This window comes from Macrobrachium nipponense, chromosome 23 (assembly GCF_015104395.2).
Source record: "Macrobrachium nipponense isolate FS-2020 chromosome 23, ASM1510439v2, whole genome shotgun sequence".
NCBI lineage: Eukaryota > Metazoa > Arthropoda > Malacostraca > Decapoda > Palaemonidae > Macrobrachium > Macrobrachium nipponense.
In genome coordinates this window covers 19,153,239-19,177,432 of record NC_061090.1, presented here as the reverse complement: position 1 = coordinate 19,177,432, position 24,194 = coordinate 19,153,239, and the positions used below count along the sequence as shown (strand labels likewise).

The window sequence follows — 24,194 nt, the reverse complement described above, 5'->3', positions numbered from 1 at the left end:
GGAGTGGAGGTGGGGGTTATACGAAACGAAGGACTAATAAGTTGTTGTTGCTTTTAGTAATGGTTTGATAGGGTTCATGTTCTGAATAATGATAGTAAAATGATAATGAAGATTGGCCTTGTTTTGTTAATGATAATAATGATATTAATGAAGATTGACGTTTTTTGTTGTTAATAATAATGATAAAGATTGACCTTTTTTAATAATAATAATAATAATAATAATAATAATAATAATAATAATAATAATAAAGATTGACCTTGTTTTGTTAATAATAATAATAATAAAGATTACTCTTGTTTTGTGGATAATAATAATAATAATAATAATAATATAATAATAATAATAATAATAATAATAAAGATTGACCTTGTTTTGTTGATAATAATAAGTAATGAAAATTGACCTTGTTTTGTTGATGATAATAAATAATAAAAATTGACCTTGTTTTGTTAATTATAATAATAATAATAAAGTTTGACCTACATTTGATGGGTTAATGGTCACCGTAAGCATTACATGGTAATGTAGATCAAATTGATGTGACCTTTACTGGTGTTGTAATTCCAAAGTTTGTACCGAGTTTTATCCTCGTTGTCCATATCCTTATTCTTCTTCTTTTTTTTTCACATTCATAATCTGTTTCTTGTTCGTCTTATTATTTGTTGCTCTTCACATTCTTAATATATTCTTATTGTTTAATGTTTTTCAAATCCTTAACATTTTTTTACTTGTTCATATTCTTATTTATTGTTTTTAAGACTGTTAAACTCATTTCTTGTTCATATTCTTATTTAATGTTTTTCACATTCTTAACCCTTTTTACTTGCTCATATTCTTATTATTCATTGTTTTTCAGACTCTTATGTTCCAAAGTTCCACTTAATCCTGCAACGTTACTCCTAACACCCAGGCAAAACCAAAAAAAAAAAAAAAAAAAATTGCTTCCATATTTATCACAATATTTACAACTCTGAGGCTTGTAACCAGTTTTTGGTTTTTTCAGAGATGACAGTAAATATCCACGGCCGATATCACTTTAACCAATGATGAATGAGCTACGCAAGCCTCCGCCAATCGCGATGAGCTTTGTAATAACGGCTGGCAATATTTGCTGTCACCTCCAAAAAAAAAAAAAAAAGACAGGCTGTATTGAAAGTTGGGGTGCAGATTAATTAAATGAAATTTTGCCAAACCTGAGATTATTTACCCTAGAATTAAATTCGTAAAGAAATGTGAGTGTGAGGTGTCTTTAGCAAATCCTGATTATTATTATTATTATTATTATTATTATTATTATTATTATTATTATTATTATTATTATTATTATTATTATTATTATTATTGCTGCTGTTGTTGCTTGCAGTCTATTGTAAATAATTATGAACTAAGATCTGGCAAAGACAATATTTAACTAATTCCTTAAAAAATCCTTAAAAACTTCAAAAGCCAACAGCACCAGGTGGCTGCATTGCAATCTGCTGTTAATTCTCGTGAATATTTATTTACTTCTTAATCATCTGGATAATTTATTTCGTATTCACATCTAAATTTGGCTATACATCTCTTCTCTTTGCTCTGTTTTTCCGTTTTGTCACAGATGGGGTTTATTCTGTTTTGTAGAATAATAATAATAATAATAATAATAATAATAATAATAATAATAATAATAATAATAATAATAATAGAGTTAATGTTTTGGTTGGCATTGCATTAAATGGATAATAATTAATAATATAAGGAGGACTGACACCACACCAAAAGCAGTCCACCTCGACTTCTCAGCCTAGAGGATGTCTGGCAGCTCCAGACGAAAGCTCACTTCAAGACGAGAGAGAGAGAGAGAGAGAGAATCGTTAATGACTTTGATGACCATGATATCATAGTCTATCTGTAAAATTCAAATATATACACCGATTTTGATCCTGTATTTGATCATGACCTCTACTAGCCTGTTTGAGTAGCATGAAAAAGCCGCTATTCGGAAAGTAGAGAAGAATCTACAAGCGTAACGCTGCTGAAGTAGCCATTACTTTTAATAAAGTATGCTTGGGAGAGGGTCTGCTTCCTAAGTACAACGACAACAACAACAACAATGATAATAATAATGCTGACATCAGCATTACGATAAGAATAACCGTGAAATCACTGGTATTATAACGTAGCAAGTCTTGCCTATACGACATTACCCCCAGAGTGGCCACGTACTACCATTGCCAAGGTTTCGTGACGTCACCCTCTCGCTTGCGAACGGTAAACATCTGGTATACGCTGAGCCTGCGGTGTTTGAAGTTCACTTGTCCTGTCAGTTAAAGGGCGCTATAAATCAGTCGGCTCTAACGAAACACTTCTGTTTTGTTACGCGTTCCATTACGGTAGTGATGCTATGATTAAAATCAAAGCTTAAGTTTGGTTAGACGTTTCCAACAGTTGGCGGGGTTTTTATTTAGCGAACCATTCCAAAATATTTATTATAGTGTGCATTGACGCTGTAACTGAAAGTAACGTTCAAGTTTGGATAGTCGTTTCCGAGATTTGCTGGAGTTTTTATTTCGAGAACTATTCCAAAACATTTATTAGTTTTTTGGTGTAGTGATGCTATAATTTTGAAAATAATATTTATGTTCAGTGAGATGTTTGTGGCATTTGGTGGGGTTTTTATTTCGCGAACTTGTCCAAAACTTTCATTCGATTGAAATGTACATATTTTTTTGTCTCTGATATTTAGCAATTATCATTTTTCTTTTTTTTTTCTTTTTTTCGTTTTTTAATCAGACCGACAGTAAATGCACTGACTTTTCACTTTTAAAAATTTTACGTTCGCTTTCTCCTCACAGTAGAAACGTAGACTGAAAGTATAAGTAATTATAGACATGACAACCATAGGGATCTTTCCTAGATCGTGACTTGATTTGATTTATATAGATGTTTGGCATTATGCCAAGCACTGGGACAACTAAGGCCATTCAGCGCTGAAACGGACCTTGACAGTTAAAGGTTTGAAAGCCGTGACAGTAAGTAACCTCATAGGCAGTTTCACTAAGAAACAATTGTTAGAAGAGGGTGGACAGTAAGATGGAAAAAAGAGAATATGAGCGGGGGTACAGTAAAAGGAGTGAAAGTAGTTGCAGCTAGGGGCCGAAAGGACGCTGCAAAGAACCTTAAGTAATGCCTACATTGCACCGAATGAGGTGCACTGACGGCACTACCCTCCTACGGGGCCTAGACAGTGACGCCCAAGGGTTTTAACCCGTTATGTGTGCAACTTTGCGGCGTGTTTAGTACGAACCCGTTGGGGATGACCGTAGAAACAGTAAACAAAAGACTGTCAATATCATAAAGATAATGACACCCAAGAAATATTATTGAAGATAACGACCCCCGGAAACACTTAGGGTCACTATCTGTTAAGATCCAATTTATGTAATCCTTATAACATTTACTCAACAACAAAATCAGGAACTGAAGGTTGGAAGGAAACTGTCCTCTTTACTTAATGCAACCTCTTTTGGAAGCATTTTGATAAACATATTATGAAAATATATTCATTAAAATGTACCGGACAAAACGCAATGGATTGTAAAACTATCAGGAAACTAACCAGTTTCTATTGAAGGTAAGAAATATTCAAGAAGAATCCTCACTACTAAAAGAAATTATGTAAGCTACAAATATATTCGAAGGCAAAGCATATGTAAAGCATAGACCAAGAAGAACCTCTGAGACAAGTGGTCATTCCAACCATAGCTGACCTGACGCGCTCTGAAATTGAGAACAGATTTGATGGGTCTGTTTGCCAGAGACGTTATCCGCTCAAAATGGAGGGTGAGAGATGAGGATGGGGCAGGGGGTGTAGGAGGGGGGGCGGGTGGAGAAGAAGGAAAGGAACTAAGAAGAAAGGGAAGCGTTGTGAAATGAAAAATTAAAACCACTAACAGGATAGAATGATAGAATAGGAGAACAGAAAGAAGGGTGGATAAATTAAGCAATAACTGCAAAGTAAAATGAAACAGTAGAAATGAAAGTTAAATTAAAGGTGAATGAGAAATATATACAAACGAAAGACTTATACGAAGAGAACCACAAATGTAAGACACAAAATAAGGACACAAGAAATCCATTAAAGAAGACGAAAAGAAAGACGGAGAAGAAAAGGGATAAGAAGAGAGGACAATGTTAAGATTGTAATTCATGGTAAATAGAACACCAGGAAACTCATGATAGACAAAAAAAAAAGTCAAGAATGATTAGAATAAAAGTTACAACATTTAGAAGAACAAAAATAATACGAAAATGAACTAAAGCACTGAAAAAAATAAGTGAAAATGGTATACAAGGAAAAGTGAAAGCAAAGTTTAAAACAGAAAAGCAATGCAAATAAAGACAAGCACAAGCAAACTGTCTGAAAGACGCGGAAGAAAGTAATAAGTAAAGAACTGGCAACCAACTTTATAGAAGCGAAAGACAAAGCAAAGAAGCGAATAATAAAAAAAACTACATGAGGATGAAGAAATGATAAAATTTGGTAAACACCTAGAGTAGGCGTACCTTAACCAGGTCCACTTCCACACACCCCACCCCCCCCCCCCCCCCCCCACCCCCCCCCCCCCCAACAAATAAAAAATTAAAGCTAATCCGAATCTTAAAACGGGTGTATTTCAAAGATGAAGAAATTAAAGGAAATTGGTAAGCACCTGGAGTAGGCGTACCTTTACCAGGTCCACTTCCACACCCTCCCCCCCCCAACCCCCCCAACCCCCCCCAAAAAAAAAAAAAATTGAAGCCTAGCCCGAATCATAAGACGGATCTATTTCAAAATGTCACTACCTTATCTTTGGTCCAAAGGCCACCCGTCCACAAAATTCCATAGGAATTCCTCCAAGACTGTTTGAAATATATTGTTGACAGTTTGACAGACATGTGTACAGCTGATTCACCTCTGTTCACAGTCGCCGTAGGTGGTAACAACGCTCTGTATAAAAGTATCACGTTTACGTATTTCATTTCATCTTGCATGATTGCTCCTCCCCGTGGGGGGGGGGCGTGGTGTTAGTGCACGTAATGCAGTGCACTATGGGCATTACTTGAGGTTCGTTGCAGCGCAACTTCGTTCCCTAGCTGCAACCCCTTTCGTTCTTTTTACTGTACCTCATTTTATATTCTCTGTCTTCCATCTCCTTTCCACCCTCTTTCTAACAATTGATTCGTATTGCAACTGCGAGGTTATCCTCCTGTTACACCTTTCAAACCTTTTCCTACCTAATTTCCGTTTCAGCGCGGAATGACCTTATAGGTCCCTGTGCTTGTCCTTTGGCCTTATTTCTAGATATATTCAGTTGCAATCATTCCTCCTTACAACGCGTTATGACCTTATAAGTCATGCTGATCAAGTCCTATTTTGAGGGCTCCGTCATATCGGCGCCCTTAGGTCATAGGTCCCAGTGCTTGGCCATTGGCCTAAATTCTACGTTCAATTCTGTCATTCCTCCTTACAACGCTTTATGACCTTATTAGTCATGACGACCAAGTCTTATTTTGAGGAGTAGGTACTTCATATCGGCGCCCTAGACAGTAGCAATAGCAGCAGCTGTCAGATGGAAGCTAAAATTGAAGTCTGAGTCACTGGTGGGAGATTCCTCAGACCTCAGGTATGCCGAAGACTGTAACTCGTTACTCCACACGTGAGTCTTCTGAAAGGCTGCTCAATGACTGTGCAAAGAGAGAGCAGCGAGCAGAAAACAGAGAGGAATAAAGAAGACAAAAACCAGAAGGTAAAGATGAAGGGAGAGTGATGAGAAAAATGATGAAAGAAGACGGAGATACGAGCGATAAAAGATTGTCTGAAGGAGGGAAAGAAGGAAAAGTGTTATAGTAGATTCACATCAACCGTGCATTTGATGTCTAGGCCAGTCCCTTACGACGCTCCTGATTGGCTGTTGATAAGCCAATCAAAGGGCTGGAAACTCTCAGTCTCTCGAGAGAGTTCACATAGGTAGGATGTATGGTCCACTTCTCCTGAAAGATGTATCCCTCAGGAGTGGTGGAACATACAGCCTACTTATGTGAACTCTCGAGAGAGACTGAGAGTTTCCAGCCCTGTGATTGTCTTATCAACAGCCAATCAGGAGCGTCGTAAGTGACTGGCCTAGATATCAAATGCATGGTTGATGTGAATCTACTATAGTAAGGTAGGACTGAGAAGCAAAAGAAGAAGCCAATACCAGAATGAAAGGAAACAGAGAAGAAAATTGATAGTACAAGAAGAAGAAAAAGAAGGAGAAAGAGAAGAAGAGGCATAAAGAAGGGTGGAGGAAGAAGGGAAATAAGATAGTACAAGAAGAAGAAGAAGAAGAAAGGGAAGAAGAAGCATAAAGAAGGGTGAAGGAAGAAGGGAAATAAGATAGTACACGAAGAAGAAGAAGAAAGGGAAGAAGAAACATAAAGAAGGGTGAAGGAAGAAGGGAAATAAGATAATACAAGAAGAAGAAGAAGAAAGAAAGAAGAAGCATAAAGAAGGGTGGAGGAAGAAGGGAAATAAGATAGTACAAGAAAAGAAGAAGAAGAAAGGGAAGAAGAAGCATAAAGAAGGGTGGAGGAAGAAGGGAAATAAGATAATACAAGAAGAAGAAGAAGAAAGGAAAGAAGAAGCATAAAGAAGGGTGGAGGAAGAAGGGAAATAAGAGAGAGAGAGAGAAGGGTGGGGCGAGGGAGAAGTATCGATGTTCATAACATACCTACGTCAGAAGGTATAGGTCCTCGAAGTCGTTGATAACCAGCGAGAAAAGGAAAAGTCTCCTGTCGGAGGAGCAGCCAAATTGTCACCTTTATCTTCACGGTGTTTTAATGCCTCCATTTCCTCCCTCGGCTTTTTCTCCTTCCCTTCTTCCTCCTCCTCATAATATGTCAATCGTGTAAAACCCTTTTTCTGACACATCTCTCGAGTATTTCAAGGTACTCGTTGGAGCCAGTGCTTACTCATACTCTTATTTCGAGCTCTCGCGTCTTATTGTGACTCCTTGTTGCTTGTACTAGACAATGAAGGTTTATTATTATTATTATTATTATTATTATTATTTTATTATTATTATTATTATTTTGTTCTTTAAGGTCCATAATAATATACTGATGGCAGCAGTAGTATAATTTTATAAAACTATTAGTTTTATAAGGTTTTACTACTGCTACCATCAGTATATTATTATGGACCTTTAAGGAGATTACTTGTGCCCTCGTAATTTAGAGTTTTACCGAAGATAAGGCTGTTCGTATGGAACAAGTTCAGAGGGGCCATTGAACTGAAATTCAAGCTTCCAAAGAGAAGGCCAAGGGAAGTACAAAAAGAAGAGATCTCACTTATTAAAAAGGAAACCACCTTAATAGATTAATAAATAGATAAAAATTGTATTAAAATCCAAGGAAAATGGCGTTATTGTAGTAAATGCATTGCATCTTCGCTGGAACTTTTGAAATTCCTATTGCACGACATCCTCTGAAGGAAGGATGTTCCACAGTCCAACGGTGTGAGGGACAGAGGACCTCTGGAACTGAGAAGTTCGACAGAGAGACACATTTATCGCAATGCTGGTGCTGCCGTTCAGCGAATCTGGTTGCTCTCGGCACGTGAAGGGGATCAGGGATCAATTCCGAATGTGAAAGGTTTTGGAAATCCTACCAAATCAGGGATCAATTGTCAATGTGAAAGATTGTGGAAATTCTACCAAATCAGGGATCTAATTGTCAATGTGAAAGATTGTGGAAATTCTACCAATCAAGGAACTAATTGTCATTGTGAAAGATTGTGGAAATTCTAGTAAATCAAGATCCAATTGGCAAGTGAAAGATTGATGGAATCTATCCAAATAGGAATAATGTTAATGTGAAAGATTGGGTGGAAATTTACAAATCAGGAATCATGTTAATCGTGAAGATTGTGGAAATATTCTACCAATCGGAATCATTGTTAATTGTGAAGATTGTGGAAAATTCACCAAATCAGGAATCATTGCAAGTGAAAGATTGTGGAAGATTTCCAAATCAGGGGAATTATATTGTCATGTGAGATTGTGGAAATTCTACCAAATCAGGAATCAATTGACAATGTGAAAGATTGTGGAAATTCTACCAAATCAGGAATCAATTGTTAATGTGAAAGATTGTGGAAATTCTACCAAATCAGGAATCAATTGTTAAATGTGAAAGATTGTGGAAATTCTAACCAAAATCAGGAAATCAATTGTTAATTTGTGAAAGATTGGGGAATTCTAATCAAAGCGGAATCAAATTGACAAAGTGAAAAGATTGTGGAAGATTTACCAAAATCAGGAATTAAATTTGTCAATTGTGAAAGATTGTGGAAATTCTACCAAATCAGGAATCAATTGTCAATGTGAAAGATTGTGGAAGATCTACCAAATCAGGAATCAATTGTCAATGTGAAAGATTGTGGAAGATCTACCAAATCAGGAATCAATTGTCAATGTGAAAGATTGTGGAAGTTTATCTACCCTTCAAATCAAGAATCATTGTCCAAGTGAAGATGTGGAAATTCTAAACCCAAAATTCAGAATCAATTGTCAATGTGAATGATTGTGGAAATTCTAGCAAATCATGGATCTAATTGTCAATGTGAAATATTGTGGAAATCCTACCAAATCGGAATCAGTTGTCAATGTGAAAGATTGTGGAAGATATGCCAAATTAGGGATCAATTGTCAATGGGAAAGATTGTGGAAATTCTACCAAATCAGGGATCTAATTATCATTGTGAAAGATTATGGAAATTGTACCAAATCAGGGATATAATTGTCAATGTGAAATATTGTGGAAATCCTACCAAATCCGGGATATAATTGTCAATGTGAAAGATTGTGGAAATCCTACCCAATCAGGGATATAATTGTCAATGTGAAAGATTGTGGAAATTCTACCAAATCAAGGAACTAATTATCATTGTGAAAGATTGTCGAAATTCTACCAAATCTGTCCAGGTAATCCGATGCTTACTACTACGCTTACTGCTGCCATGCCTCATTGTGACCCATTGCTACTTGGACTAGACACCTTTGAGACTTTAGGTGCCTGAACTCAGCTGACACGGATTAATCCTTCTAATGTCTAATCCGTTGCTGGTTAGGAAGGCTTGATACCTTACCTGAGTCTTCCATCGTCAACTGAAGTGAATAGTTGTTAATTATACTGTAAAATACAAATAATTAACCTTTTTAATCCCGTGTCTAATCATTTGATGTTTTTCATCAATATATTAAGACATTTATCCTGACTTTTTTAAAATGATCTTTCATAGTCAACTAAAGTTAATTGTCGTTAATTATACTGTAATAGTCAACTGAAGTTAATTGTTGTTAATTATTCTATAAATACGAATAATTAACCTTTTCATTCCCGTGTCTAATCATTTGATGTTTTCATCAGTATATTACTACATTTATCCAGACTGTTTCTTTTTTTTTATGGAGAGACTAAAACAAGGTTTATAACTACCAAAATCAAGCGAAGTAACTGCAAGGAGAGAGAGAGAGAGAGAGAGAGAGAGAGAGAGAGAGAGAGAAGACGGGGAGGGTAAAGTATTAACCATTAAGTTGTCTCGCCGTGAATATTAAGTCGATAAAGAAACAAGGCCAACTAACCTAGAGTATGACATTGAGTTACTCATCGTGGGTAATAGGGTTCGAATAGATTCTGATCCCTTATAAGGATATGCCTTTATTCGAAGCCTTTTTGACATGTCTTTTCTTAATCACTGTTGCCATTTGGATGAACGGTTATTATTCTTCAGATTTAAAAGAAAATATATTTAACACCAATATATATAATGTACGTACTTTGCGTAGGCGGTATATTTTCTCTTTTTTTACTAAAATACATAATACGATAGACCACATTTCATTTGTGAGGATTGGTTTAGTTTACAATTCCTTTAAATGAAGGTTTTATATTCCATGTTGAAATCGAGGTGAAATACATTTTTATGACTATAAAAAGCAAGTATATGACAGCCACTATTCTGCCACAGTAGTAATCTTACTTAAATGAAAGTCGGGAATATTTCGTAGAAATTTTCCCCCAGGGGTAATATTTGTAACAATACACAACGTCTTGTAAAGCTCGACTGTCTGAAACATCTCCAACGACCAAATATAATTCGAACCGTTGAGAAAACAATGCTCGGATGTGACAAGTGTCCCTCAGCGTGTCGTGAGAAATATACTTTTTGGCAAAAACAGACCCATCTCCCGGGACCTCGTTCCTGTCAACACGATGTGAAGACAAGGTTGTGTAATGTGTCTCCATAGACCCTGGAGTAATGCTTCTTATCCATCCGAAGGTTGATGCTTTACAGATCTTGAGAAAATTCAACAAATATTTATTGTGGCATTTCATTTAATGAGGATGACGTACGTAGATTCGTCATTAGACGGTTTTTACACTTTGTTCCATTTTTTTCTTTTGTGTTTTTACTCGTATAATTCATCTGAAATATTGAGGGTCATTTTACCGTTCGAAATTGATATGTATATTAATTGATCTACACAATTCAGCAAAGACAAATGGATTGATAAAAGATATTCTTTGTTCCATCGAGTCTTTCCAAACGACCAATGATAATTTCAATATTATTATTAATATAATGCGTCTCCTTCGATGAATTTCTATTTATACATATCTGAACAAATGCCAGAAAAATTAACAAATATTCTGGCAGATTATGAAATTCGATGAAGATAATATTCTTCAGTATTCATTAGCTTCGATTCGTCTCCTTTGTCTGAAGATTAAGAAACATAAAACACGACAACTTGACTATATAAAACATTAATCCCAGAGAGTGAGAAACGCACGAGTAATTCGTAAGTTGTCTCTCCCTCATTGATTTGCAAAATTCCACAGCGGATACAAAAGAAACCAACGACTTAACGGGCAGAAAAATCATGCTAATATCTGCGGTAGATAAAAATCTTACATAATTATCAGTTTTTCCCCTCCCGCTTAATCGTTTATTTTAGGCTTGAAGCCCCTTCAGTGTTGCGCATTCCGCGTCTTTTTTTTTTATTTCCTAATTTGCTTTATCGTTTATTTTACGCTAGAAGCCCCTTCACTGCTGCGCATTCCGCGAGTGTTTTTTTTTTATTATTTCCTCATTTGTTCATTCGTTTATTTTACGCTTGAAGCCCGTAGGTCTTTTTTTTAGTTCCTCATTTACTTAATCGTTTATTTTACGCTCGAAGCCCCTTCAGTGTTGCGCATTCCTCTTTTTTTTTAATTTCCTCATTTGCTTAATCGTTTATTTTACGCTCGAAGACCCTTCAATGTTGCGCATTCCGCGAGTCTTTTTTCTTTTTTTTTCCTCCATTTTCCGTCCGGATTTCGGGCATCGTTGGCAACCGAGGCAGTAATTATATTATCTCTCTTACAGCGATGAATCAGATTATTTTTGTGGCATCTGACGTCCCTTTTCAGATCTCAAATTGGTTAAGATCAGATCACTGAGAGGAACCGAAGGGAACGTGAGATTTTAATTATTGTTAGTCGATAAATTCCTTTAGCTTTAGTGTTCGTCTTTGGCCCCGTGGTATTCAGGTTGGAGGACAGGTCCTTGGGAAGAAATGATCGTGGATCTAGTATAGTCGGTTACAAAGACGAATAACATTCTAATTTATCTCATAAATGCACATTTCTCTCAAATTCAGGTACATTTTTCAGAGAGCTGATTAGATGACTCTAGACAGGTTCGGACCGCTGTGTCATGGTGTTTTGGTGGTTTTTGAGTTTTTAGGCCGATATATATATATATATATATATATATATATATATATATATATATATACTATTATATATGCGCTTGAGAATTATTAATGCTTAAGTATATTCCTTTCAAAATTATTTCACTTATTGTTTAAAGATTCTTATGCATATATGTATATATAAATTATATATACTATTAGTATATTATATAGTATTATTATAGATATATCTGAAAAATTTCGATTAATTTTATTCATAACAGTCCCATTTACCGATCATTCTCTTTTTCATTTGCACTTCGTTCTACTTACTTAGTGGTCAGTTGCTGGAATAATAACATAGGTAAGATATCAATTAGTTAACTTCAGTTAATAATCTGTTTTAGAAACTAAAAGTATCTTATATGATAAACCTCGGATAATTTTTTTTTAATATTATATAAAAAACTGACCAAATTATAGTTTTTGAATTCTCAGGTATACCTAATAACGATAACACCGTTAATAATGCCCGTGGAACCAAAAATCAAATTGCGATGAAAGTATAGTACTAAGGAATAAAATTAACGATAAACGCAACCCTTTTCGCTTACTCGCGGAGTAAGCCTACAAACTACTGTGTTGTAGTTGTTGTTGTTGCTGTTGTTGTTGTTGTTGTGGAATTGTGGGGAGTAGCCTAAAAAGGTCTGAAAAAGGTGTTTCGCGTTGAATTGAAGACACAGGAATTTTAGGATAGCCTATTCATGATTTATATATCAGAATGAAAATGTAAAAAATAAATAATGCGCATGTTAAACAGGACAAAAATTATTTCTAATAAAATATAGCGTATTTATTTTAATTCCCGTTGGCGAAACAACGCTCTATTTGACCGTAGATTTTAGCACGCGCCCAGAGTAGGCTGGAGGTCGGATCACGCCTTGTTCCATATACGGGGACACACATGAAACCAGGAAGCATTTGGTATTCCCAATATGTTTACTTAACGTATGACTAAACAACTTTACACACGTGTACCTATCACATTCTTTTTTTATACGAGTACGAATATAGTCGCATGTATACGTTCATGTACTCTAACAGTCACAAGGGCTGTTTATTCTTCATTATTTCTTGTTAGTAGTTAGGTATACAATATCTTACCGTACAGAACTACCTCTCTTGTCACATATCTGTATCTGATTACGTATCCTAAAAGTATTCGGCAATTAGTATGTTGAAAGATATATTATTATTATTATTATTATTATTATTATTATTATTATTATTATTATTATTATTATTATTATTATCCCCTAACTTTCTAGGCAAGATTTAGCATAACACAATGTCCGAATAAAAGAAAAAAGTACTATACAGTCTAAAATCCAAATTAATGTAAATATATTTAGTGAATAATTTATTCATGAACATCAGTAATGACCGTGAAATGACGAAGAAGCCCTTTTTAAATAAGAATTGAAATAAATCCAACCATTACTTTGGACAGCTTCATTTCGAAAATTATGTCGTCGACGAAAGGTTCTTTCGAAGCCAGTTTTTTCTCTGTACGTACCCGTCTTGTGAGAAGTAGTGTGCGGTCTATGTTGCCGCAATAGATTACTCGGTGACAACTTAGACTGGGAGGTAAAACCACTTGAATTAAGGTGGAAAAAAAGTTCTTTGATATCGTTTTTGCTTCGTTCGTCCCGAACCATTCGTACACACCCAAGTCTAGACCAAGGTTTAGAGCGTTCTCTAGACATTGGTCTAGACCGCGACCGATATGTAGACGAAACTTCCTCGCGAAATTTTTCTCAGACGATTTCTTTCATAGTAGCCCATTTATCATCGCCAAGCCAGCAACCGTTCTCCATCACTCACGAGAGGCAACGGTATTTGCCTTCGGCGCGCGTAATGCATTATATCAGATAAAGTTGATTCGACCTGAAGTCTCTCAGCTCACCGAAAGAAGAAGATAGAGGGGTTCTTCTTCTTGCAAATCGATCCGATCTGCCGCACTCTAATGAAGGTAAAACCACCACCGGTATAAACAAGAACCATCTCTGAACCTAGTGAAAGGCTCATTCAGTGCCAACGATAATATATCCAATAAAAAAGGGGAGGAACTAAAAGAAAATAAATGAAGTAGTCTCATGTACGCTGTCATCTACCTGCTCAGGTATGCGAGGGAGCCACCTTCGCTTATTTATAGCATCTTTGAGGAATGTTGCTGTTTTTCAGGGTCGTTATATACAAAGAAGTGACGGGAAGGAGCGAAGAATGTACTTGGGGCTTACAAATGGGGATACGTAAACAACAAATCTAGGCTTGATTAATTGTTTATGTACATGGCTCCGTTCATGTTGAATCCGTTCCTTAGTGGGTCTTTTGTTCGTTAGTTTAAACTTGAATACGTTTTATTTTGGAGTATACATATGTATACATATAGTAACGTATTTACTATGCAAAATAATGAGACAAATAGCTGGCAGAATGCGTGAACGACTTTGCCTAATCACATTGAAGGTTTCATAAACACTGAGATACGAAAAAAGAAAAAATCCAACTGATGATCATTTTGCAGACAAAGAGAGACACTTTATGAAGGTTAGTTCATGACCATCCCAGCCTTCTTGAAGTCTTTAGAACATTTTTCTTCTTCTTCTTCTTCTTCTTCTTCTTCTTCTTCTTCTTCTTCTTCTTCTTCTCGTAAAGAGGAAGACTCAAGGCCAGAACAGGACGTCGGTAATATACTTCAAGACATTTTTGATATCTGGGTCTGACGATGAAGACCAATGAAGGGTATCATTCAGAGCGGACAACAAATGGCGCTGAAGATTGAACTCATACCCAAGAAGAAGGTAAAAAAAAAAAAAAAGGAAGAGGACAAGTGAGACAAGAAAGTGAAGCACAAGAAAGAAAGAGGATAAAATTGAGGAGGATGATAAAGGAGACGAATGGAGAGAACTGTGACAGAGGAGGAGGGAAATACCGAGGAGGAATGCAAGGCTGATAATAAAGAAGATGGTGGAGGATGTCAAAAATAGAATGAATTGTGTGCGTGTGTGTGTGTGTACATTCTTGCAGACGCAGAGATACACATGCTTTTTCAGTCTTGCTCAGCCATGCAATAAACACACATTAACAGATGTAATCGTAAGCTGACGGCAGCCTCTAATCTAGACAATTTATGGATTACGAGAACGCAAAAGAAAGAAGAGAATTACAACGACCAAGCATAATTTCGTTCACTAAAACAATTAGGCGGTAAATGACATTTTGCAATCCCTTGAAAATATATGCAGAAAAGGAAAAAAAACTTGTATTTCTATTACAAACTATAGACTATGGAAATACGGATGTAAAATGATAATAAATCATCTTATTTCTGTGTATTTGATATCAGGATCCAAAGGTGCTACAGCGCGCCTCAGTGGCGTGATCGGTATGGTCTTGACATGCCACCTCGGTGGCTGCGAGTTGGATTCTCTGGCATCCCACTAGGTGTTAGAGATGTGCATTTCTGGAAATAGAAGTTCACTCTCGACGTGGTTCGGAAGCCACCTGTCAGGCGCCAGGTGGTGTACGTGCTTTCTTAAACAGTGAATAGTAGCGCTTTCTTAAACAGTGAATAGTAGCGCTTTCTTAAACAGAATATAGCGCTTTTCTTAACGTGATGTGCGCTTTTTTAAACATGAATAGTAGCGCTTTCTTAAACATGATAGTACGCTTTCTTAAACAGTGAATAGTAGCGCTTTCTTAAACAGTGAATAGTTTGCTACAATATCCTGCTGGGTTTCTTTTCTTCTTCTTCCGGGACAACTTGATACGAATTGAACTAAAGAACGATTAACAATACCTATTTATAGATTTATCAAACTAAACGTTATGCTAAGAAGAGAAATAGTAATTTTTTTTGTTATTGGTTGTGATATGGTATCGTGCATGTCATAGGTCTAGTCCATTTCTGAAGCTGTTAGCTTTTGTTATGTCAAGTCTTATACAGTAATATTGCTATCACGGGTTGACTATAGTAGATTCACATCAACCATGCATCTGATATCTAGGCCAGTCCCTTACGACGCTCCTGATTGGCTGTTGATAAGCCAATCACTGGGCTGGAAAATCTGTCTCTCGAGAGAGAGTTCACATAGGCAGGATGTACGTTCCACCTCTCCTGAGGGATACTTTTGAAAGACGTATCCCTCAAGAGGGGTGGAACATGCGTACATCATGCCTATGTGAACTCTCAAGAGAGACTGAGTTTTCAGCCCTGTGGTTGGCTTATCAACAGCCAATCAGGAGCGTCGTAAGGGACTAGCCTAGGCATCAGATGCATGGTTGATGTGAATCTACTATAGCTTTTCTCCTTTACTTCTTAGGCAATTGAAGGTGCTGATTATTATGGGTGCTAGACAATGAACTTTCTCTGCTCTCTCGCTGGAATCCTCTTTGCGATAGCTCGAATCCTGTCACGGAAGGGGAATGTTTCTTCTATCATTTCCCGCTAAGATAAAGGGTTGTAGTGTTAAATGTTTATGAAAAAAGTTATAGGAAGCTGAGAGGTTAAGAGGCCATTGTGGCTATATATATATATTATATTATATATATATATATATATATATATATATATAGATATATATAATATATATATTAATATATTTAAATATATAATATATATAAATATTTAATGTATGTATGTGTGCTACGTGCTTGCAAAAAAAAAATCCTGTACACCAAAGACAGATAAAAAAAAAAAATAATAATGGAGACGCCAGAATTCCCGTTTTTGGTTCGGTATGTCACAGCGGTAAAAGAGAATAATGCAAAATCCTTGGCCAGCCTCCATCCACGTCTTGCGTCTTGAAATACAACACTACTAACTCCCACCCACTGCCAAGACTTTCGTTTTCAACGCCGCCTCCCCTCTCCTATCTCCAGCTGCTCTCGGGTTCACTCTGGAGATAAGGGTAATGCTCTCGAGATACGGAAATGGAGAGAGAAAGAGAGAGAGGGGGAGCGTTTAGTTGTAGTTTTTTTCCGTATTGATAAAGTATAGGCCTAAAATTCTCTCCGTTGAATTTAAATTTCCATATTTTTTTTTAATGCTGTATTTTACGTTTTCAAAATGATCTTAAACTGACTGACGTATATTTCCATACCATTAAATTTTCTCGCGTGAAAATGATTGTTCAGAAAACGGTCAATAGCCTGGTGATATGAGGACGTAATATTTTGAGTCTCATTCTAGACTCAGTTGGCATTATGCCAGCACGGGCTCTTGCTCTCGAGCACCTTGTAACGACAATAGTCTCGTGAGACTCAGATCTGTAGAAATTGAATGGGCGATAATAAGAATGCAAATTTATCTGTAAATTCTTCCTTGTTTTGACGAACTGGCGTATCCCATTTTTTTTCACTATAAAGTTTCTGAGTTTTCCAGCCAAAGTGCCTCAGTTTTTTTATATTCTATAACATATCAAAATTCTGCGTTGCCACATTTTCCAACAAACTTTCCCCAAAAGATGAGCTGATTAGAAGCTCTGAATAACATCAAGATGATCGGAGCCTATTTTCTCAGCATGAGAAAAAATGGCTTACAACAGTGCGTCAAACTAGGGACAAATTCGTCACATGTTTTATAGTTTGTTTACAACTGTTTATACTTTTCATTGAGTTTCCTTTATTATGAATTAGTAAGTATCGCCATTAATGACGTTTATAGTTCTAAGACATGCCTGAGATATTTTTATTTTATTTATTTTACTAAACATATTGCTTGGAGTCAAAATCTACAATGTTCACTCACCTGTTTCAGAATACCTTCCTTTTTTTGCAATAGTACTACACTTCTCGCACTCAGCACACTGCACGGTCCATTGTAATTACTCAGCAACCTCTCCTGTACTTAGTTTCGCCTTGTTCCTGTCGTGGAAATAACTTATATCATTATGACGTGAGAATAAAAAGTAGTGTTTTTAGCAGACTGAATTTCTCTTTCTTCTTCTTCTTCCTCCAGGAAAGATGATGGACGGAGAAGAGGAACTGTTGTGTCCCACTTGCTCGGAACTGTACGATGATGACGTCCACATACCACTGATGCTGCCCAGATGCGGTCATAACTTCTGCAAGTGAGTCTTTTTCCATTTACACGACGTAAAGTTAACCAGTGAACCAAAGCTACCTATTTAATCGCAGCTAGCCTTAGAACCACAAGTAAAACACAAATACCCGTTCCATCGAAGGTGGGGAGCACCAGCAGTTTTCCTTTGACGATGAGAATATGGCAGATTAAGTAGAGTAAATCGACTCTAACTAACCATTTTGGTTTCGTCATATTGATATGGCTATAATTCTTAATATGTACAACGAAAAATTAACAAATGAACCAGAAAAAAACAACAGATTTAGCCATTTAGTTTTTAGTTTTGAACGAGTCCCGTTTTTTTATCATTTTTTCCTGGTTAAAAGTTCTACCAGTTAACCAATATAAGTCAACCAAAATTAGCTGTTACGTTTTGACTGAGTTCACAAACCCTTGATTTATTTTCCGTATATTTAATCATGAAAATTCAGCCTAATTACAAACACAGGTTAACCGAAATCGAAGCGCTTCAGTGGCGTGGTCGGTATGGTGTTGGTGTGTCACCTCGTTGGCCGCGAGTTCGATTCTCTGGCATTCCATTGAGGAGTGAGAAATATGTATTTCTGGTGATAGAAGTTCACTCTCGACGTGGTTTGGAAGTCACGTAAAGCAGTTGGTCCCGTTGCTGAATAACCACTGGTTCCATGCAACGTAAAAACACCATACAAACAAACAATAACCAAGATCGAATATATTTTCATTTCAGCAAACTCAAGTCGCCATTCTTCTTTTTAGGTTATGCCTATCTGGCTGCGGAAAGAAAGGTCACTTCCCTTGCCCTACCTGCAGGAAGCGTCACCTGAAGCCCCCCGTGGCACAACTCCAACCCAACATTGACCTTTTGACCCAGGTCGAACTCCTCAAGGAATCCACGGTAAGGAAAAGATTCAATCTTTTTATTCCTTAGATTTAACTGTGACTCGTTGCCCACTTACACCAGAATCGTTAGGTTTGTTGCAAGTTTGTAAACCATTGACCTGTTGACCCAGGTCGAACTCCTCAAGGAGTCCACGGTAAGGAACAAGATTCAGTCTTTTTTAATCTCTTAGATTCAACTGTGACTCATTGCCACTTACACCAGAATCGTAAGGTTTGTTGCAAGTTTGTAAACATTGATTCTCATTCATTTCTCTGACAGATGGCCACGGTAGTTTACGTTTGGCAAACTATTAGATTGGACAGGTCATGAAATACGCTAAAAGCTAATGCATCTGTCCATTTTACACACACACACACACACACACTATATATATATATATATATATATATATATATATATGTGTGTGTGTGTGTGTGTGTGTGTGTGTGTGTGTGTGTGTGTGTGTGTATATACACGTATATGGATATGTATTTGTATATGTGTTTGTACAAAGTAACAAACAAATTGCCAAGTAAACAAAAGACTATGAAATAATGATGAGGCAAAGAATCATAGTAAGTTTACCCTTTTCTTATGACCAACACAATTATAGAAAATATACCGTAACCCTTTGTGTGATAAGAATGAATATTCATCATTACTTTTACATGTTTCAGCTGGGAAGATGCCCAAGCCACGGCAACCTACAGGAGTTCTGGTGCCGCCAGTGCAACGAGTCCCTCTGTGGGGCTTGCACCGTCGGCGAAGGCCACGACGTCCTGAAAACGAGGCTCTTCTTAGCCGAGAAGAAGAAGGAGGTGAGAGAGCAGGGCAACGCCATCCTCCAAAATGTGATCGAGGAGAAGGAGAAAATCATCACGAAAGTCAAGAACTGTTCCCTGCAGCTCCTCAAGACTTGCCAGCTGAGTTCGGTCACCACCTGCTCGGGGGAGGACGTGAAGGCTGTCATGAACGAGACCAAGAAGACTGCCGACATCAGATCGGCCATGGGCAGCCTGAAGAGGATGAAGAGCATACTGGACAACTTCCGAAGCGCCGCTGCTGAAGACCCCGACTGGGAACCCGAGGAGAAACACCAGAACCGACGGGAGAGGCATCCCGTCAGGGCCCTGAGGGACGAGTGCCACCCGAACAAACATAAAAGGAGTCGAAGTAAAGAGTCGCTGAGGCAGAGAGAGAGGACGGAGAAGGAGAATGCTCTCAACAATGTAAAAGGCGCCAACTCCCCAAGGCAGCGATCGGTGTCCAACCCTCCACCGCCTGAGAACAACAATAAAGGAAACAATCTAGATGGAAGTCCGCTGATCGGGTTGCTAGACTCGAACCTGTGGCCACTTCGGTGTTGCGTCTACAGTGATGATGGCAGACGAGCGGACCTTAAGTGGGAGGGGGGTAGGCTTCACTTGTATGGCCTCAGCAAGGAGGCCAATGACGCACATTTCATGATCAAGGTAATTACATCTCTCTTTTTTATGTGAGTTTAGGTTAGATTAGAAAACTGCACTCGGGCGAAAAACCAAATATCTGTCCATTTTCTCAAGAGCATTTACTATTAGCACTCGGTATCATATTTTAATATATCCTTTCGACAAACAATGATTTAAAGAAATTTAGGCTCTTATTATTTCCATAGATTTGATCACTGATATGTAGCTGAATTCCAAACGTTATTGGTCTGATACTACGAAAACAGACTTCGTTGATGAAAAAATATCCATTGTGAAAGTTCCATTGCTGTAAAGGAAAAACTAATAAATGATAACTTAAACGAAGAGAGTACGTTGTTTGTAGAGATAATGGTCGAAATGTAAGTAATTTACAGGTGCTTCTTAGTTTGATAGAGAGAGTATTTCATTTCGTGTTTAGAATCTAAAACTATTCAGTTGCAAAAGAAAAAGCTATTGTTCATCTCTCTCTCTCTCTCTCTCTCTCTCTCTCTCTCTCTCTCTCTCTCTCTCTCTCTCTCTCTCTCTCCTTAAGCTGACGGAATATCCTATTTCCCCCCCCAGATGTCAGTTCTCCAGACCCTGATCCCCCAGGACCACCCTGAGGTGTTCATTGACGCCACGGCGGGCGAAAGATACCTCGGGCGCATCTACATCCGCCTCTGGGGTCACCTCCGCCGTGCCCACAACTTCCTGGCTATGTGCATGGGCACGCATGGTGTCTCCTACCGAGGAGCAAGATTCCAGGAAGTCTTCGCGAGGGGCATACCGGGCGAATGCCTACACGCGGGGGAATACCCGATCAGAAGAGGAGGCGAATCCGCCGCGGCGGTTCTCAAGGACTTAGAGTGGGAAGGGAAGTACAGGAAGTCAATGACGAAAGGCCTCGTCGTTGGCGCCGGGAGCGGGCGCCCTGACCGCGACGCCTGTTTTGACATCTGCACCAAGAGCAACAGCGTTAGGCAGTTCGCCTGTCCCTTCGGGGAGGTCGTCGGTGGCTGGGATGTGGTCTTGGCCATCGTCGGCAACAAACCCGTCAGACAAGTCTTCATGACCAACGTTGGCGTGGTTATACCTGACCAGAACAAGAGCAGTAACTGATACTTTTAAATTTCAAATGTTTCTCTTATGCTACTTTTTTATATGTTATAGATTTGATATCAATATTAATGAATTAGCTTATACGAAGAAAAGTCGTGTTGTATGTCAAAGGTATTGAAGTGTAATGGATGCTGTATTTCAAGTCACCGCACACTGCGTACATAAGACTTCACCAACTCCTCCCAAATTCTTGTCAGCCCCGCCTACTGGACTGCTCGTTAGGGTGAGTTAGTGGTGTGGCGTGAGTCTTGATGAGCAGTCCAGTAGGCGGGGCTAACAAGAATTTGGGAGGAGTTGCTGATGAGTCTTTCGTATGCAGCGTGTGGTGAAGCCTAGTGTAAACTCACATTACGTGGAGGGGCGAATTTAATTATAATTTTTTTCTTTATGCTGAGTCTCCTGCCCTTCATATAAGCCATTACAACTGATCTATTTTTCAAAGAGTAGAAGAGTTATTCCTTTAAGTACCACTTGTCAAGAAGGTATTTTGTAGCTTAAACTACATGAGGGAAGCAATATATAAACATGACAAGTTTCTTCCGTTCAAATCGCGAGATATTTCAGCACATTCATTAGGCATTAGTTTTTTTATTATACTGAATTGTTCAAATATTGACCAAGAACTACTGTGATACCACAGTTTGTAAAAACCTTGTATAAATCACTGTTCAACAAATATGTGTTCATCACCAGCAGATAATGATTCATCTACTGTTCATTCGTTCATATTTTTATCGCAGTAATACTTTGCAATTTTATTCGTTTTTGTTCTGAAACCTTCATTTTACACAGAATAGGAAATGAAAAGAAAATATGCGAAGATTTATAATGTTTAAGAGTCTTGGTTTTAATGAAATGTGTTTTTTAATGTGTTAGATGGAATAAAATATTTTATTAGTAGAGTAAAAGAATTGTAAAGACTTTATGCCCACATACTAGCAGATGTACGCCCGTACAGTAAATACATACATACATACATCCACACACATACTCGTAAAAGGACTTCTATTAATAAATGGTTCCAGAAGTATATAGTATATGATAATGGTAATGACATTTCCAGTTCTTAACTACGTAGTTTTGTTACAATTATCACGTTTTTGTGTGTGTTTATAATAAATTGTCTGTCCAGATCTCGAGTTACTTTGACAAATAATCCAGATGTTACAAATTCCTTTTGTCTTTGACAAATCGGTAGTTGACGGAAGAATATAACGATAAGGTAACTGGCAACGAGTCTCATAATGTTAATGGCAAGTACTTCATTGCTGTTGTTCTTAATTTAAGCCAGCCATGTGCTGGCACGGGCTCTTGTTTCAAGAGCAGCACGTAACGATATCTGAAAGTATTTACGTTGATTCTGTTTAATCCATGCTAATGACTTTCGTCCTATACGCTGGCGACCGAGTCTTGTTAAGTGGGCGTGGCTGTTATTTTAACTTACGGTAAGTCGAGCCAGAATGTTATGCTGGTAACTACAACACCGGAATGCTCATCGTTCGCCTAAATTATGTCGAATAGAAAACTTCATTGCCAGACTCAAATGGAAACGTGTCATTATCACTCCTTTTGTGGATAATATTTAATACTGCCTATGTTTTGAAAGAAACTTTTGGTGTTCTTTACTTTTACAAGAGGATTCCCAATACTTTGAAGTTATAAACGACTATTACTATACAACAGGAATTCCTTGGAAGCATAGACAAGTTCCAGGAGTGACATTGCTTTCCCTCCACCGTCCATGTAATGTTTCTCTCTGAAAAACTTTCATATATTTTTCTACCAAGTATCTCTGGGACCACCTTTCGTTGGTGTGAGTTAATTCTTGTGACAATGGCCTCTGAATCGGCCTTCTGTCATGGTACCAGACACAAACGTCCTTTGAATTTCCTTGTCACAGGTCGACTGGCGCTTGAATTGATAGGTAGGGCTAAAATATTAACAGTTAATTGTAGGTATGTAGATTTAATTATACGAAACGACGTCCCATGGACACTTCCAGGGATAAGGAGGCAAGAATTTGTTTTATATTTGCAAAAGGTCTACTACGAAACATGAACTGGGTTCGTTTAACTTGGCCAAAACCAACGTGAAACTTCTGAATAAATCTTTTAAAGTCCATTTTTTCAAATTAGAAGCACAGCTAATAACACCATTTAAAGGTATTTTGATACCCAATTACTTCATGAGTAAGGTTATTCCTGTTTATTTCTGTGATTGTAACCTATGGATACCACCTACCACATAGAAGTTAATTAGTGGTTCGATGTATTAGCCAACGAAATTGCTTTTTATGCCGCTATTGCTTTGTAATCTTCGTGTGCATACTAAATAACTAACCCAGATAAAAACATTTTCTTCCTCTCTATCATTCTATTTAAGATCTGTTGAGCAATAAAGCTATTGTACAAATTTATTAACAAACATGTGTTTCACTGCTACCTGCCAATACTAGTCTCTGGCTGCTTCTATTTTCTTTTTCATTGCTTTTAATTTTTATCCTAAATTGCATTAGCATCTTTAAGATAAATATGAATGTATGTAATTTTGCTAGAACATTCCTTTTAAATTTATGATTTATTCGTGGTTTTTGTTAGCTTTTAACTGTTCTCGTACGCTGTTAGTTTAAAGAGTTTCATGTTCACTTACCCGATTCCCATTACAATTTATCATCGAGGTGAACTAAAGTACTAAAATATGTTTTATAACATAACTAAGCACTGCACGAGTACCTACTAAGAAGCCCACAGATAAGGTTGATAGCCCTCTACCCTTTCCTTGATCGTAACTGATGTTACTCTTCATTCTCTGTTGGGTTACTGGTGAACTGCTTACCAAGATTTAATCATGAACTTTGCAAATAAAAACTCGGTACACCA

General features: G+C 37.4%; 1 protein-coding gene across 2 annotated transcripts in view; it reads left to right on the top strand.

Annotated features, from left to right (window-relative positions):
- LOC135199193 (E3 ubiquitin-protein ligase TRIM31-like) overlaps positions 1 to 24,194 on the top strand; it is a 47,858-nt gene extending 23,664 nt beyond the window's left edge. For both annotated transcript variants that reach the window (XM_064227073.1, XM_064227077.1), the window contains 4 exons: positions 17,764 to 17,875; positions 18,625 to 18,763; positions 19,426 to 20,220; positions 20,779 to 24,194. In XM_064227073.1, coding sequence (XP_064083143.1) covers positions 17,764 to 17,875; positions 18,625 to 18,763; positions 19,426 to 20,220; positions 20,779 to 21,315 — 1,583 coding nt within the window. In that variant the 3' untranslated portion in view covers positions 21,316 to 24,194. The remainder of the gene's footprint in view (positions 1 to 17,763; positions 17,876 to 18,624; positions 18,764 to 19,425; positions 20,221 to 20,778) is intronic.